An 18,828-nucleotide genomic window follows, 5' to 3' on the forward strand; every position below is an offset into this window, starting at 1 on the left:
CAAATATTTACCAAGGCTTAGTAGGCCTTTAAAGCTAACTTCAAGAGACCAAAGATATCTCTACCGAAAGTTTAAACAAGACCCTAAAATTTCTTACCGCGAACTTGCTGAAGGGTTTACAAATACGCCTGGTAACGTTAGTGTTAGTAGGTGGACTGTACGAAGATGCCCAAATAAGAAAGGCTTAGATTGCTAAGTCGCTGCTCGAAAACCACTTTTGCTGTCTCAGATCGCCTAAAAAGATTAAAGTGGTGTAGAGAAAGACTTCACTGGTCTGTAGAAGACTGGGCCAAAGTCATTTTCAGCGACGAATCCAATTTTGAGGTGATAAATCGTAAGTCAAGATTACTCATCAAGAGGCTGGCTGGTGAAAAGTTCAAAGAGCGTTTTTGTGTACCAAGGATACAAGGCGGAGGAGGATCAGTCAGAATATGGGAATGCTTCTTCCATAAAGGAACAGGGTCATACAACATTTATAGCGGCAGAATTAATCAGTACAACTACAGAGACCCTCGAAAGTGAACTTTTGCCAACAGCCAGAGCTTTTTACGGAAAACGACAACAATGGATTTTTCAGCACGATGGCGCAACGGCTCACACTGCAATCTTGGTTAAAGAGTGGCTTGATCAGAAAAACATTACGGTCATGCCTTGGCCAGCTCGTTCTCCAGATCTCAATCCCATTTGGGCTTGGATAGACAAGAGATTGGTCAATGAGAGCATAGCCAGTGTTGCGCAATTACAGCAGGCCTTAGAAAAGCTTTGGAAAGAATTTCCAAGAGAATTATGCATCTGACTGGTTGAATCTATGCCTAGACGTGTTCGTGCACGTGTGAAAGTTCGTGGTGCGCACAAAAAATACTAAAATGCACCCTGACTCTATATTTTTGCTCTGTTTTTTTGTTTGTTTTTTTTTAACAGTGGTATATATTTCTCATAAAAAAGTATCTTAAAATTTTTTTTGGAAGAAATTTTTTTTCTTATTTTGTTTATAATATCACTGTTAAAAAAATTTAAAACAATTTAAATTATTAACTTTTTTGTTTGCTTTAAATTTTAAAAAAACATAAAAAAAATCATATTAAAAATCAACTGATTCTATATTTATGCAACCCACTGTACGAAAAAATTGGTTATGGCTTCTTGTATGGCTTCTTGTTGTTTAAAGAGTATAACTACCATCATACCTGAAAGCGTCCTGCAGGGCGGTTCTTTAGAGATAAAAATTTTCTAGATCTACAAAATTTGATACTTATAATCCTTTCAACGCAAAAATTATCATATTTAAGTTTTTGATTATGAGAATTTGTTCTATAATGGTCTTTTTAATCTTTACCAAGATGTAAGTTGTTTTATTGTGCCGCCAAGTCCAACACGAAATGACTTTCCATGGAATGTAGCTTAATAACTCCATTCCACATTAATATAAGGTTCTTGACAAGTTGTAGCAGTTGTTCGTCTCACCCATCTTTAAAAAATTAGTCTTAATATTGTGAATAGTTTTTTTAAATTATTCATATTTTGAATTTGCAATATGAAAATGAGCTTTTAACTCTTCCAGGCATGCGCCAAGTTCGATAAAAATTGCTGCTCAACTTGCAGTCAAGTTTAATAAAATTGTGCGATCCATAGTTTGCAATTGCATACATCTTCTCTCAAAATCGCCATCAAAATCATTTAGGAGCAGACTAATGTAATCAATTAAATTATATTTTTGATAGGGTTTGATTTACGCTAAAGATCTTCAACTTGTACAGAACTCGAAATTCTTTTTTTGTGGGATCTTCTTCGCATTAAAATAAAGCTTCTTTAAAAATCGCGAAGTTTTAATCGGTCGTGCCGTAAATATCATACGTAAACTAAATGACTGTAAATATTAAAATTCAAGTATTTCAAAGTTCACACTTGATCCCACTAAAGCATCAAGTTGCATGTAAATCAGTAGAATAAAATCATTGAAACTCATATAATATACAAAGTCTTAAATCTTAGTCGGTTGGTAAATAAAGCCTAAAGATATTCCTCTCGTTGGTTTTCAGTAACAAGTAAATATCATACTGAGAGATGGAAGTCTAATGAGGCTGAGGAGGAGTTACTATGGTTTATTTGTCCTCATAACTTTTACATCCGAAACCACAGGGTTTATGATTTCACATTTTTGTTATCTTTCCCACGAAATATGATTTAGGATTTAAACTATAGTTTAGTGTCAATTATTAGGTTTGTTTTTAAATTATGTTTAAATAAATTAAACCTCATTTATTCTTCTTGGCAGGCTAACTGTGCTTGTTAGCATTTTTTGTTCTTTTTTTTTTAGTTATTCAATTGTCAAAAATAAATATACAAATAAAAACTTCATGTACTATAGTTAATGGCAGAATATTAAATCATGGACCAAGAACTGTGTGATCATCTTATAATTTGGGTAAGTTAAATTGTTATATCTAAAAAGAAAAAAGTTTTTGTAATTACATGTATATTGCTACACCGTTAAGGGTCAAGTGATATTAAAAAGTATTTGAAAACTGAACTTTGAACTTCATCAGCAATTGAAAGTTGTATAAAATCTGGGATGAAAAAAGAACCACTAGATATCATTGTGCAAAAGTGGAAGTTTTCAAATTTTGCATCACTTTGTGCACAGTTGATCCATAAAATACTTTTAAAATATTATTCTTAGTAATAGGAAACAACTAAAGAGTAACTGTTGAATTTTAGACAGATTTGTATATTTCGTACTTAATTTTCTGCTAGTCTTAAACCCTTTGGAATGGTTAGAATTAACTAAGACTAGTGTAAAAAATTTAACATGGCAAAATGTATATGGACAAGTTTGTTCTATCTTTTAAGTTTCTTAAGAAGGTCTTCCTACTAACTTTAAAAAATCAATGTACCTTATTACCCAGAAAAAGTCATAAATCTTAGTTTCAAGACCAAAACAATTTATTAGTTCTAACATAATAAACTACTCACCAAATTTGAGAAAGCTGGAGATGTCCATTACCAAGCACCTCTGCAGGTTCTTGAAAAAGTTATGTGATACCCAATGTTTAATAAGCAAAGGTTACAATACAATTATTAAATGGTTGTTATTTTCTATTGTTTTATTTTGATTGTCTTTTAACTCTATAGCAATTTTTAATTTTTTTTCTTCTAAATAATACTCCTAGTCCAGACCACATACAGTCTCTGATCAAATTGTTAACACACATTGTATTTTTTGTCATTCTGGTAATAAAACTTGATTTTCTTCAAAAATACAGAAATAGTTTTATACAGTGTCCCAAAATTAACGCAAGATTTGAATTAAATAGAAAACACAGCTTTTAGTCTTTTGATTGTTATTTTTTTATTGAATCATAAAGTACATAGGATAGGGTTATTTATGGAATAACACATTGGGGATATGGCCTCCACGACTTTGTAAGCACATATGCACTCTTTTGTCGAGATTTTTCATGACCATTTTGCATAAATGTTGCTGAATTTCGTTGATGCAAGGGTGTTTGTGGGCTTGTTGACATAGACCATTGATTCCAAATAACCCCATACAAAAAAAATCTAATGGTGTTAAATCACATGATCTAGGGGGCCGATTCTGATTACCAAAACAAGAAAGTACACAACCTGGAAATGTCTCATGCAGTAATTGAATTGTTTCAAGGGGTGTATAGCATGTGGCATCTTGCTGAAACCACATATTGGCCACATCAATATCATCCAATTTTGGCAGAAAGAACTGTGCTATCATGTTGTGATATCGAGCACCAGTAACAGTCACTGCTTGACCAGTCTCCTCATTTTCAAAAAAGTATGGTCCAATTATGCCTCCAGCTCAAAATCCACACCAAACAGTAACACGTTGTGGATGCATTTGTTTTTCAACAATCACATGTGGGTTCTCGGAACCCCAAAAGCGGCAATTTTGGCGATTAACAAAGCCATCAAGGTGAAAATGTGCTTCATCACTAAGGATGATTTTGCTCGAAAAATCAGCATCAATTTGTTAATGTTTAATAATCCATTCAACGAACTCTTTTCACTGTGCATGGTCATTAGGCTTCAGTTGTTGTGTTAATTGAATTTTATAAGCATTGAGACACAGATCTTGAGTGAGTATACGCTGCAGAGAACTTCTTGAAATTTGCAATTCTTGTCCACAATGCCGAATTGAGGTTCCTGGATTGTCACCAACACTCTCCTGCACTGCTTCGATATTGATGTTTGAATGGCTTGTTTTTGGATGACCAATGTGTTTGGTGTCTCCAACAGATCCGGTTGCAAAGTGTTTTTTTTTAGGGTTGCCAACACTTTACTTCACAAATGGCAACAGATTCAAAGCTTGCGTTAATTTTGGGACACCATGTATTTATAAAAAATGTAGTCACTAACATAAAACACAAAAAAAAATGATAAGAAGAATATGTTTATTAACAGAAATTCTTGATATTTTGTTGATCCTCCTTTATTTTTTATCTCAAAAATAATTTGGCTAATGCCAAATAATTTTTTTAATCAATTGGGTTTTATTTGTGACCTTTTCGATGGAAACTTCTCTCTTAAATAACTCCCATACATTTTTTATGGGATTTAAATCTGGGGAGTTCCCTGGCCAATCCAATAATAGTGTTTTTTGAGAAGTTACTAATTTTTTAATGGATTTTGCAGTGTGGCATGAGGCATCTTGCATAAATGTTTTTTTCTGGTTATTTGGATAAAAGACAAGTTTTAATGGCTTTTTTGTGTTGGTCCTGATTCATTATTCCATCTACAATGTACAGTCAACTAAGGCCTTTCCCACTGATTATTGACCAAAGTATGATTTTAGGAGGATGTTTAATTAGCTGGATTATACTAACTCTATAGAATTTTTCATTGGCAGCCCTTTTGACATATTGAGCCTTTTGAGCCATAATTTCTATGGTAGACTCATCGCTGAAGCATACCTTGAGAAAACAGAATAAAATATATCGACTGAATAAAATATGAAGACTGAAGTATTAAGAAAAAATTCTCTTCATTGTATTATATTGACTTTTTGATTTCCAGTCATCAATAGTAAAGCTACGGCATTTCTTTGCCTAATCCAGGCATTTTTTTCTCTGGGCGTTGTTTAATTTTCGCTTTTTTGCTGGCCTTCTACTTCTAATGCCCAATCCATGCAAACTTTGTTGAAGTGATTGTTGCTAAGTTTAGTCCCATCTCATTTACTTGCTGGTAATTGTGGAACATGTAGCAAATATATTTTCTTTTACTATTTTTAAAAGCATTCTCTCATTCCTGGGTGTTATTTTCTTTTTTCAACCACATTTGCCTTGTCTTCAAACACATAATGGGAGGCCATTTTTCAATTTGTCTTGGATTTGCTTTACAGTGCGTCTTAATATATCACATTTTCTTGATACTTAACTTATAGAATAATGCTTATTGATCAAAAGATATTGAATAAATGCTTTTTTTTCAGAACTAATGTCTTCTTTTTTTCCCATTTTGTAATTTAGAACTTTTGAAAAAATGTTTTACTAAAAGTTATTTTGAAAAAGATAAAAATTGGGTTCTTTAGAATAATAACAAAATGTTGAAATAATTTTTTAAAACTTATTCAAAATTATGTTATAATACAATTTTTATGTAATTAAATCACAATCGTTAACAAAAAACATCACTACACTTAAAGAAAACATCAAAGCAGTATGAATGATAAAACATGAATTTTGTGAATGCACAAAATCAAACAAATGCCACTAATCCCCCTAAAATTGTTGCCATCTTAAGATAATTTCATGTTTCTAAAAGCTTGAAAGTGTTTAGTTGTAAAAAATAAAAAATAAAACTGTAAAACTTTTTTTTGGAATATTTTAAGTTATTCATATTTTTCAATAAAATTGTTTTTTGATATATGGTAATACTACTTTAGAATGTTAAGTTCTTATGAAATAATATGCAGTATAATAACACATTTTCCAATTTCCTTGGCCCATTCAAAGGAAATTGGAAATATAATTCATGAGATAATGCTCTTTCATTCCAATGAATCTCTAGTGCTCATTCCTCCCATGGAGCCTCTCTTGCTTGGAGTTGTGAACCACCTTTTGAAGTTTCTCAAGAGTACTTGGGCCCATCTTGAAGAATACCTAAAACACTTAGGTGTTGCTCCTCAGCCCTACCATGGAGGTTAATTTGCTGGCCCAGCATGTTGAAAAATTTTGAAAAATCTGGAATCTTTTGATAATAATATTGTTTGTTTTTGCTAAAATATGCTTGTCTATTAATTGTAAAAAGTTAATTGCTTATCAACCAAAATAAAAAACAAATAAGTTTTAAAAACCTGTAACTTAACAACAAAATTTGGATTATGTTCACTCAATGCCAATTTAAAGTGTTCTGAAAAAAGTTTTGGATTCTTTATATTTGCTTCCACTATTTTTCCTGAATACATAAGGATCAAGTAACACACCTTCATAGACTATAAAAAAAGTTCCAAAGAAGATATCAAAAAAATGTATATACCATTAATCTACACTGAATTTTTTTCATAAATCTGCAATAAGTTAAATTCAAAAAGATCCTTCCCTAGAAAAACTTCATTTCACTTCTTTTAATTTTTTCTATTATTTTACTGATGCAATGAAAAATAACTTTTTCTGTTCTGATCATTTTGAAAATGGTTCTGAATAATAAAAATACATCTATATAGACACTTGAATTCCCAAAGTAGTCAATAGTTATGGGTTTTAGAAGACTCCTAATATCAAACAAAGTATTTTAACTTTAATCTCTTATTTAAGGAAATATCTAAAAAACAAAGAAAATTTTTATTTTAAGAAAAATTTTGTTTAAACTTATGTTTTGACTTGAAATTTATTACATAATTTTGGTTTTGAATACTTTTGACCTTATATCTTTGAACAGATTTTCCTGGCTATTCAGATGCATACCCTAGACCTATACCTTTTTTTAATTAGAAAGCTGGAATCACATGATTAAAATGATCTATGCAAATTAATAAGTACAAATTTGTTAATTGCTTTGAACACCCTGATAAATAGCTGAACAGGTAATCGGATGATATCTCCAAATACATCCTTTGATACTAAGGAATCATAGCTTTTTAATAATTTGTGGCATACCTTTCCTTCAATCTTCTTATCATAATAATCTTTAGCAACCAGATTAAGCATTTTAACTAACCCTTTATATAATGTAAGGTTAAAAAATCCTTCAATTATATAAAACTTCATAAGGGTTGATGGCTTATGATCTTCTACAATTACTAAGCTAAAAGTCTCCCAGTAAGGGAAATAATGCAATAACAGCTATTGATCTATTATTCTTGGCTAGAATTACTTCTTGTAGTTCAACATATGTAGTTCAGCAAATTCAGAGAATTTTCTTTAAATTTGCTCAGCCCTGCTCAGCTTCACTCTTCATGTAAAATAAAGTCCTACAGGGAATTTTTGTAAATGCAAATATCTCTTTTGATATATTCTTTATGAGGTTAACTTCCTTGCAAGACATTGGTTACAATGTTCTTTTTTTTTTTTTTTTCTCCCATAGGAGGCACAAACTTTTAAGTTTTTCCAGGCAATTCATTCTACAAGAAATTTCAAAACTTTGAGTTATTTATTACAATGAAAAAAATTTGCTTATGTGGGGAATCTTTAAGATTATACTAAATGCTAGTTTAGGACCAATATACATTGTTGATTAATGGTATAATTTTTTTTAATGCCCTATGAAGATTGTAAATACAGTTTATAAGTGCAATCATGTAGCCAGGCTCTTTTAAGTTTCTTAATTAACCTACATTCTTTTTAGATGACATTTCTCTGATAATTTGGTATCAAATTTTTTTGTTAAATTCACATATGAAAAGTTTCCTGTATTCAGCAAACTTGCTTTCTTTAGAAATATTCCATATCTAAGAATATCACATAAAGTTTGTAGTTGATTTATCTTTACCAGAACCCATATATTAGCTCAGATAAGAGCAACTTTCATGCCTTATTTTTGGTGCCATTTTTAAGTAGCCAAATTACACCTATTTAATGTAATAGTTAAAGCATTTTATTACTTCATGTTTCTTATGAAGGGCTATAATATTTTAATCAAATGCTTAAAAAATGCCAAAGCAAATAAGAAAAAGTGTTTTAGACCTTAATTATAAATGTAAATTTTTTCAACCAATTTTTGACACACCCTGATATATATATATGCATTAGTTCTGATTGAATCTAGATTATTGTTGAGCCTTTTAAGTCTGTGACGTTTTGTATAATTACTACACACACCTTGTTATTGATATTTTATATCTGCAATTTTTATGAAAAGTATAATGTAAAAAGACCTCTTGATTGTTATATCAAGTTATGATAATTCTAAAATTTTATTAAAAGATGAAACATTTTTTAACAGTTGAATACTTTTGATGGATTGGAAGGGAAGCATCATACTGCATATGATTTATCAGATGGGATAGCTATGGGAGAAGTGCTCACACAAATGTAAGTAAGTTCATTGTATTTTTATCAAGATTTTTAATTTAGTAAATAGGGTTAGTAGTATGAACTTACTAAAGCTATCAGTTTTCATAAAGATTCAAGTTTTCACAGCTTGTGATGGATTGTTCTGGAATGGCTAGTGTGGAAATAGCTTGGTCTTCAAAGTCACTCTGATCTTGTTGATCATCAACACTGTGATTATATTTCTAAAATACAATCTCAATCTGTCACTTAGATGGCATTGCTGATACTTTTCTTTTGATAGTTCTATGTTTGGCTAAGTTGCTAAATTTCCTGATATAGCAAAGTAGATTTTAATCAAATGCCAAAAAATGCATCAGGTTGCTAAACTCTTGCCTTTTTTCTTCAGAATATGGCATTAACTTTTTTTGGCCTCATTACAGTAAAACCATTTTCCATCTTGTGAATTGCTACTAATGAATCTTAAAAAAAGATTTTTTTTTGCAAATGTAATGACATGTTTTTTTGCACAGGTGGATTTATGATTTAGTTATAAATTGTAGGAGAAACATGAAAAAAGGAGAAATTTGTTTAGTGATCAAATGAAATTCTAATTAGTTTTGGATTTAATTTGAGATAATGGGCAGAATTTCAGTTCAATTGTTACTGAAATGTAATATCATAGCACATATATAATATCATAGCACATATATAATATCATAGCACATATATAATATCATAGCACATATATTGCACAAGTTAAACAAAAACGTTTTCATTAATTTTGATGCTTGAAAAATAACAAATTTTCATATTTATTCTTAATAGTAATTTTTTAGTTAAATTTTTAAAATTTAACTAAAATTTTAACAACCTTATTAGATCCAACTTATAAAAATATATTGCATAAAGGAAAAGTTGGTCCTCTTTTGTTCTCTATCTTGTTCTCAGTCTTTTTTTTTTTTTTTAAAAAAAAAATTATTTTCAAAAAGGTAGAAAAATTATTCAAAAATTACCTTTACCTGTTTACTGTTTTTAAAGTGGCAATAAAAATGTTGTCATTCTTGCATCACTTCTTGCATCTCAGTTATAGCAGCATTAATTAAAGATTTGGAAACATCCTCCAGTGTTCAGGAGTTTAAAAAGATGCAACGCAATGTTAGCTCGAATGGTAAAAAAGTACCTCACACCACCCCCAACATCAACAGATTTGAACAATTGTTTTCTTTTGTTAGAAGTATTGTTACAAATGAAAATAAATAGACTGCTTCTTAAAATTTTTGAAACATTTTTTTTTTTGTCAAGAAGACTTATACACAAACTAATACATTTTCCTATTGACTTTCAGTTGCTTATTTTCATTTCTAGTTTTGGTTTCTGTTTCAAAGGAATTAAAATCTACTTTCAATTTATCTGATCACTACGGTTGTACAATGTTTTTCATCATTTAGTCAAAGCTTAAATGAGTCATTAAGTATCTGATGTCTTAGTGGATTTGTAATAATGAACAAAATATTAATGAAATGTATTTTTTTGTAATTCTGACCATTTTTACTCATTTGTAACTCTGATGTTATGTTCAAAGCATTGTTTAAAATTTCTGATTCTGAATTCTAAAGTCTTTAATTCAAAACTAGAGAACACTCTGAAGATACTAGTAAAGTCATTAGTATGCTTTTTTTTCATGCTTAGAGCTCCAGAGTGGTTTGACACTGATTGGATATCAAAACTCAAACATGATATTTCCCCAGATAATCATAGATTAAAGGTTAGTAATTGTTTTTTTATTTAAAAAAAAATTTACATAGTTTTCAAAGAAACTGAAAACAAAACAAGATCATGTATTGCTTTGAATGTGAAATATTGAGATAGCAAGTTAGTTAAAAAAATGTCTGAAAATTTAGAAGAAATAGGGCTTAGCAGTGAAGGCAGAAAAATGTAAAGTAAAAAGTATTTCAAGAAATGTTTATGTAGATGAAACAGGAATAAGTTTGATTTAGTTCATCAATGCCATTAAGTAAAAATATATTTGATTTAATGGATCATCAAAGAAGAAGCAGAAATAAACAAGTTAAGGTTTGTGCAGTTGTTAAATAAACTGTTTAACAAAAAGTAATCAGCTAAAGTTGTGCAACAAAAGGCAGCAACAAAATCAAGGTCAAAAACAATAGACACACAAGGTTGTAAAGTTCAGAAAAGAGCCATTATGGAAGAACCATCTAACTTGCATGATCATCTGTTATTTTAAAACTTTTCAACTAACCAGATATTGTACTTTCTATATGTTGTTTTTTCATTTTATTAGAATAACAGTGATGCATAGTGGCTAATAAGAAATTCTATTTGTTTTTTAGCTGAGCAATTTGAAAAAGGTTTTAAAAGGCATGATTGACTATTACAATGAGGTTTGGTGTTTTAAAATTTAATCTTTTAGAAGCATTTTGTAAGGACTTTAAAATTCTTGACATGCTTTTTTTGAAATTAGATCAACAGAGTTTTTTCTTTTTTACTTTCAGGTTTTATTTCAAGACCTCTATAATTTTAAAATGCCTGATGTTTCTTTGATAGGTAAGTTACTCAATTTTCAGTTATTTTTTGTGCTGTTAAAGCATTTTTAGTTGTTAATATGAGTAAACGCTCAATTAAAGTCGCTACATGAGCAAACATTCAGAAGATGCAAAAAAAAAAAAAAAAAAATGCAATACATAAAAATGATTTGAAAAAGATTTTTTTTTAAGCTAAATATTTTGTTTTTGTTATTTACTTTCAAATGCTTGAAAAGAGAAAAAAGAAAAAGTTGCTTTTGTTTTGCATTTTAATTATTGTTACGTGTTGTTTTGCATTTTAATTATTGTTACTTGTTGTTACGTTGTTCAATTGGTCTCAAGAGTTTTCTTGTGCTTTAACAGCTGAAAGTAGTGATAAGGCTGAACTTGGTAGAATGCTGCAATTGGTTTTGGGATGTGCTATAAATTGTGAGGAGAAAGAGCAATACATTCAAGTGATCATGGCATTAGAAGAGAGTGTACAGTTATCTGTTATGAACTCTATACAACAGGTAAAAAATAGTTTAATATAAGAACTGAAGTAGAGATTGAATGAAAAAACCCAACAACATGCAAATTTTACATTTCTATAAATTTATTACAGTTAGTAAAACAAGTTCCTACACACTTGTTTTTCTAATCATGATGTCATGAGATCTTCTATGAATCTTTTTTAATCAAGGTTATAGGGTTTTCTATAAACCTTTTTTAAAATCATTAGAATTACTATGAAGCACCTTTTTAATCACAAGGTCATTTTTGTGGAGCATTTTTAAATCAAGATGTCATGAGATGTATGAAGCATTTTTTTAAATTATGAGGTCTTCTATAAAGCATTTTTTAATCATGAGATCTTTTAGGACTATTATATTTATTTTTTATGCTAACATAGACTGGGGCTAATTGGCTACAGTTTTAGTTTTTGAGCTCTGCACATTCTCGGAGAATCTTTTTAAAAATATCAAACTGCAGTTCAAAAGAGTATGAAAGTGGCAATCACGTTCAAGTGTCAAACATGAAAAAAAAATTTGATGGCCAAAAAGGACCTCCAAAAAGGAAAAAAATGTGTGCCAACTTACCCTGTCCTAAGAAATGTTTCCTACACCATCGGGGTAAATTGACATACCATTTAAAAAGAGACAAATTTAGCAACATTAAGTATTTTTTATGGAAACTGATGAAAATTTTCATCCAACAATATTTTTGACCTTAACCTTTTTTGCCTGTAAGCCAATACAATATTTATATGAACAAAAGAGTAAATATCAATTAACTATGAGTTACTTATCATTATATTATTATATTAAATATGAATATTAACAATTACACTACTAATCGTTATCATTACAGTTGTCAAATGTAAATTAATTTTTACATTTCCAATTATTCAGGGCTCATGAGCCCGAAGGTGACATGTAATGCACTGAACCCAGATTCTCTTAGGTTTACTTTTAAAAAAAGGTACCAACACAAACCAAACAAAAACATTCCTCATCATCAAAGTTATTTTCATGATTGTTATATTGTAAATTGTCATTGTTGAACCAGGGTGCATTGTCATCCATGCCTTGCAATCTGTGTTTGTGCTATTTTTAAAAGGACTAAATACACTGCAATCTAGTGGCTGCAAGATGATGGAAATGAACAAACTTATACACCATTTTCTCTGAAGTAGTGTAAAGCTTCTATTGAGAGTGGGACTCATGACTGTCTAATAGTAACAAGACAGGTCTTTCTTTTTAGCTTCTAGTATATTTGATAAAGTGATGGGAAAGCTGTAAAAACTGAACTTCAGTCATCCTACCAGAAGGTTTTGTAGTGCCTACACTTCTATTGGGAGCACCATTTAAAAAATACTCTCTAAACTTCACTCATGAAAATATAAAAAAGGTGGAATAGATTTTACCAACTTGTTTAAAATCTTTGTGAGTTGCAACATGATCTGGAGTTTCATCTATATTACAAAAAACACCAGTAACAAGCCAAACAAACACTAGGTTACATCAAATCTAGACAGCTAAACTTAACCTTTTTTATTTATATTATTACACATGCATAAAAAAGTTTAAGCTTACCTGTCTAGATTTGATGCAACCTAGTGTTTGTTTGGGTTGTTATTGGTGTTTCTTGCATATCAAGACAAGCTTCTTGCAGGAATGTTAAAGACTTTAGCTGTGTAGCTCAAATAGACCTTCCTTCTATTAAAATAGCATCAATAGCATTTTTTATAACATTTTGAGGAGTTGTAGCCCTGTCTGTTTTTCTTTTTGTAATTTTATGTCTGTAGATCTTCAGTATTATATAATTTTAGTGAATTTATGGCCAATTTGAATAATAGTAATTACAGCCATTCTCAACTAATCCCAAAAGCTATTTGTTCACATAATAGCCTGCAGTTGCCCAAATATTTGAAATATTGAAAAATATGAAATATGATAGCTTAAAGTAAACCATAAAAAAACTTACATCATTTGAGTTTACTTGTAGCTAATGTTAAAAAATTGAAAAGTAATAGTTACAAAAGTTAAAAAAACACAACAATCACTATAACTTCTATGTGCGTGCACTAATTGCTCTTTTGATTTGATCTTAAACAGTATTAAATCCCTGCATCTTCGTAAAGAGATTTGTTTTGACTGAAAATCATTTTATAATGAAGTTACTATTTTTTTCATTCAGACATATTTATTTATTTTCTTTTCCACCACTTATATGTAGTTGTAAAATTTATATACATTTTCAGAATTCTTTAGATTGTAATATAAAATACCTTATGCAATTGTTGTGACATAAGTACAATAATTAACTGCAATAAAATATAATGATAAGCTATTACAAAAAAAATTTGTTTGATAAAAATTTGTTTTATTTCATATCCTCTGCTGTTGTTACACATCCCTAAGCATAAAACTTGATTTTGATTTTGAGATTAATTTATTAAAACTAAAAACAAAAAATTTGATCTCCTTTATGTTTAGGAGTTTTAATGTTGCTGTGCTCATTTTTATTTTTGTATATTTCTAAAAATAATTATTTCTATGTTTTATGTTTAGGAGTATGTTTTAATTTTGCTGTGTTCATTTTTATTTTTGTATATTTCTAAAAATAATTATTTCTATGTTTTATTTTGTTTCATAGCTTATATGTTAAATTTAATATAAGCTTTAATTTCCATTGATGATCACTACCTATATGTAAAAATCATGTGACAGTTATCAGGCAGTTACTACTTCTTTTTTTCCTGATCCTTTTTTTGTATTCTTTTAGAGGGACCAATCAAATATGAACAAAACAAAGTTTTTTCTCTTCTAGTTACTGCAAGTTAAAGAACAATCACGATTCCATGATTCCAACTTATTGAAGGAAGATAGTGTTGATGGCAAAGTAATTTTTTTGAATAATTTGTTTTATAAAGTTTTGTTGGTTGGTACCACATTTTCGTTGGTTAGATTTATTTGTTTAAACTCTAAGTTATTCCTGGTTAAATGTGCAATAAAAGTTTTTTTCTATAAAGATTACTTGTTCCATAGTTTCATAGTCTCTGTAGTTGCTCATCATCTCTGTATGGATGCAACAGGAATGGTTACAACTCTCTGAAGTTTTTACTCAGTATTGAATAAAAAAAAAAATCTCTAGTTTTTCTTTAGATTGCAACACTTTTAAAATGTTTTTATTTTGAAGTTTAATTGAATAAGATAAAAATGAGCAATTTAAGTTTCACCATTTAATGTTTTATATTGCAAACTAAATTTTCATTAAAAAATATATATTTGATTTTCTATAGTTAAAAAGTTCCTTCACCAATGATGATCACACTGCCCAAAGGCTTCATGATTTAGAAGAGCAGGTTAATTTGAGATGGTTTCTAAATGCATAATGTATATTCATATATGCATTAATATATATATATATATATATATATATATATATATATATATATATATATATATATATATATATATATATATATATATATATATATATATATATATATATATATATATATATATATATGCATTAATATGTATATATTATTATTATTATTATTAATTATTTATTATTATTATTATTATTATTATTATTATTATTATTATTATTATTATTATTATTATTATTATTATTATTAATTATTATATATAAGACACATATACATATACACATACTAAAACTTTTATTTAGTTCACCTTTAAAGAAAAACTTTTTTTCTTCTTTTTTTATAAGTATTTTTATAACAGTTAATGTGATTTTTATGTTGTCTTTTAGGTACGAGTGCTTAAAGATGAGAAGTCCACTCTTTTGCTTGAAAATGAACGTTTGATGTTATCTGGTGGCAAAGAAAAAAATGAAAATGGCAGGTAAAAAAATTACTTTTATTCTTTAAAAGATAAAAACTTGATAGATGTTATTAAGTAAAAAAGCGGGTATGGTACCAAAAAATAAAAAAATCTCTTGATTCTTGTAACAAAGAATTTAATACATTGTTCATTGATTTTGAGTTTGTAACAGGAGCATAAAATCTTTAATGGTAAAAAATGTTTCATAATCACTTTGATAGCTGATATTATCTTTTCATTTCATATATTAAGAATGCTAAAGAACATTAAGTTTATCTTACAATTAATCTGTTAAAAAACTATGTTTAAAGGTTTCTGCATTTTGAAACCTCTGTTGTTATTAAAATCTATAATGTGTTCGTAGTTTGTATAAAGTAGTGATCATAGCTTACATAAATCATTCATAATTTGTACTATAAATAAATTACAAACTATCAAACTATTACAAATTTTCAAACTAAGAATACAATACATAATGTATTCATAGTTTGTGAAAAGTAGAGATCATAAATTAAATTTACTGTTTGATTTGAAGCTTTGAAATTTGTTGATATGGAAATGATAAAACCTTTTTGAGAGGTAGTTTTTAATTGCTACTATATATTAAGGTTTTTAAATGTATATTTTCAAACATTTACTAGAAATTGTACAGGCCATAATGATGTGACCATTAATGTTTATGAGTTCTCTCATCATATTTTTGCAATTTTTATTTTAACGATTTTAAACAGAGTATTTAAAAATAAGAGCTTGTAAGTTAAGAAGCCAAGTTGGATAGTATATCAAAAAAAAATCTAAAAAGCATTTTAACAATATTGTATACCCATCAAAAGTGACAAAATAATTGGAATCAAAGAGAACCACCAACAGAACTGCAAGAAGAGAACTGTGTGAAAAATTCAACTGTGTTGATATTCTTAAACAAGGTTGATGTATTTAACATATCACACCTATCCAAAAATGGTCCCAACCTCAATTTTGAAGACCGAAAAAACGACCGATGGGGCATTAATCTGCAATGTCTCAGATATCACAAGATGAAAAAATTAAAATCTAATCTCTATAGCCAAAGGAGTAAAACACATTTAAAGTTTATAGCAATTTGCGCAACTCATCGCACTTGGAGCCCTGTCGTAAATCTATTTTTTTTTTTTTTTTTTTCACCTTTGGGTTATGGAGTTTTTAAAAAATATCAAAAACTCTTCACAAATATGTGTTGGCTATAACCTGACTAAAAATCAGCTCTTTAACACTTGTGGTTTGTGTACAGGGACCTAAAGTATAGGGTATGGCACTAAAAGCCTCTTTAAAAAGAGACAACAGATGCTTAACGTTTTTATTCTAACCTTATTATCGACTATGGAAGTTTCAAAATTTAATAGAATGAAGCCTTGGCATTTATCTTTCAGGCAAAAGAAATAAAAGCAAGATATCTTTTATCTGTGCAAATATATAGCTATTAAAGTAGGAATCTCGCCTTTGAAAAAACAGCTTTTTGTGGTTTTTATGCTTTTTAAAGATTCAAAGTTACATCAAATAACTAATTTAGTAACAACATCATGTCACTAGTGGATATGGGATTCTATGGTTAGTAGACTTCACATTTGTGTGTGCTTTGTCTGCAAAAAGAGTGCTATTTTTGTCCAAGTTTGTATAAAATATGGGGAAGAAAAGACAGTTAGAGGCATTTTTTCTAATTATTCTGAATTAAAAACACATAAAAACCTCTTTATATTTTAGTTGTTAAACCCACAGGTTTGCTTAGTTGTTTTTGTTTAAAATGAGTGAACAAATATTGGAAATACACACAATAATGGCAACTTTTTTTAATTTAAAAAAGAAATATATCTTTACTGAAATAGGTTTTAACAAGATATCAAACATATGAAAATCCCATTTAAACTTTATCTCCCATTGTAAAAACACATACAGACATGAAATGATTTCCTTTAAAAAATAATTATGGTGGTGTTGTGATGTTTATTACTTTTTCTTCAAATTGCTGTTGAGATTTTTTTATTTAGTGCTTGCAAAATAAGATATCTACTTCTGATTAATTTGTTGTAAACTTACGATATTTTATGAAAATATAAATAAATTGATACAGTGTAAAATATAGACAAAAATTTTAAACAAGAACGAAATTCTAGAAATCACTGTTTAACTGCTTAAAAAAAAAGTTATTATTTAAAAAATCTAATTCAAAGATGCTTGCTGTTATAGTCAATAATACATTTCAGTAACTGGCCTTCCTAACGAGGGTGATCAGGGTTTCTTTTGTACCTAGCCTATTGAGCACTGAAGATTGAATGTAAGGCTTCTGTTGATTGCTCACTAAAAATGCCCAATCCTTTAAAGAAATAAATTCAGGAACATGGTAGAACACTGCATGGGCTTTTGGGGTGACTGAAACTGGGAGTTGAAGATATGTGTTCTTAAAGTCTTTGATATGTTGAACATATTCAGTATTTAATGTCCTTCCAAAACAGGAGCTAACAGCACTCTTAAAATGTTGGAATGTTTTCACAAAACGAAGCATATGGTCTGCCTTTTCTCTTTCAATAATTTTTTGCAAAACATCGGTATTCTTCAAAAGCTGATGACAATCATTCCCAACAAACTCTCCACCATGATAAGGTTGTAATTTCAATTTGAGAAGTAATGGCCAATCTTTGCCTTTAGGCCATATCTTTAGCAAAAATTGGTAACAATTCCAAGGAGACGGTGAAGTTCCATTGGGGGAATAAACTCAATAACTTGTTTGAGATCTTCTTGGTCAAACAATTGGTTATGAACAACATTATGAAAATCCTTTACACACATTTTTCCATTCTCTTTCTCAATGAATGCTTTGTATTGCATCCTAATGGATTTGAAGTTTCTTGGAGTTCCCTGTTCTTTGAGGTCACTAGATTTAATATCACACCAACAGCAAGGGTGCTTGCTTGAGTGAGACTGAATGCCACAGATGATATTGGCTAACTTCATGTCACATGCAATAAAGAAAGGCGCATCAATTTTCCCAAATAAACTTAAAGTTTTTTTGACATAAGTTTCAAAAGTTTCTGAAACATTTTCAGAAACAGCAACAAGTAGCTGACGCTTGGCAATTCTTACTTTCCCATGTTCTATAGTCAGTAAGCTTTTGTCATTTAAGGCTGAACTTGTTTTGGCATTTTGACATCCACCATTGGAGATAACAATCAAGCTGAACTTGAGGAAAGTTCCTCCACCATCAATACCTAGTTTGATGAGAGGCGGTGAAGTGGTTCCTCCAACTCTGAGAATTGTGTTATAAAAATCCCCTAAACTCTTGCAGTGAACAACCTTTGCCAAATAATCAGTTTTTGTTGATGGCCTTGTAAGTGAGATTTTGGAAAGTTTGAATAAACTTTCAACTTTTCGACCAGCCATTGTAAAATTTTCCCTAAATTTTGTTTCAACAGTTTTTGAATTTGTAGTCTTGTTTAATGTTACAGCCAGTTC

At 29.3% G+C, this 18,828-nt stretch overlaps 1 protein-coding gene across 3 annotated transcripts in view; it reads left to right on the forward strand.

Annotated features, from left to right (window-relative positions):
- The first annotated feature begins 1,611 nt into the window (after positions 1-1,611).
- Positions 1,612-18,828, forward strand: part of LOC145194633 (protein Hook homolog 3-like) — a 31,356-nt gene continuing 14,139 nt past the window's right edge. Inside the window, exons 1-10 of one of the 3 annotated variants that reach the window (XM_090070094.1) lie at positions 1,612-1,693; positions 2,318-2,425; positions 8,416-8,504; positions 10,155-10,230; positions 10,817-10,867; positions 10,979-11,030; positions 11,372-11,520; positions 14,321-14,392; positions 14,793-14,855; positions 15,272-15,363. In XM_090070094.1, the coding sequence (XP_089926220.1) occupies positions 2,390-2,425; positions 8,416-8,504; positions 10,155-10,230; positions 10,817-10,867; positions 10,979-11,030; positions 11,372-11,520; positions 14,321-14,392; positions 14,793-14,855; positions 15,272-15,363 (680 nt within the window). In that variant the 5' untranslated portion in view covers positions 1,612-1,693; positions 2,318-2,389. Of the gene's footprint in view, positions 1,694-1,854; positions 2,221-2,317; positions 2,426-8,415; positions 8,509-10,154; positions 10,231-10,816; positions 10,868-10,978; positions 11,031-11,371; positions 11,521-14,320; positions 14,393-14,792; positions 14,856-15,271; positions 15,364-18,828 lie in introns of those variants that run through there. The other 2 variants (XM_090070093.1, XM_090070095.1) reach the window with 2 other exon arrangements.

This window comes from Hydra viridissima, unplaced genomic scaffold (assembly GCF_058129835.1).
Source record: "Hydra viridissima isolate aposymbiotic clone 2 unplaced genomic scaffold, HvirCarnegie_v1 scaffold_13, whole genome shotgun sequence".
Lineage (NCBI taxonomy): Eukaryota > Metazoa > Cnidaria > Hydrozoa > Anthoathecata > Hydridae > Hydra > Hydra viridissima.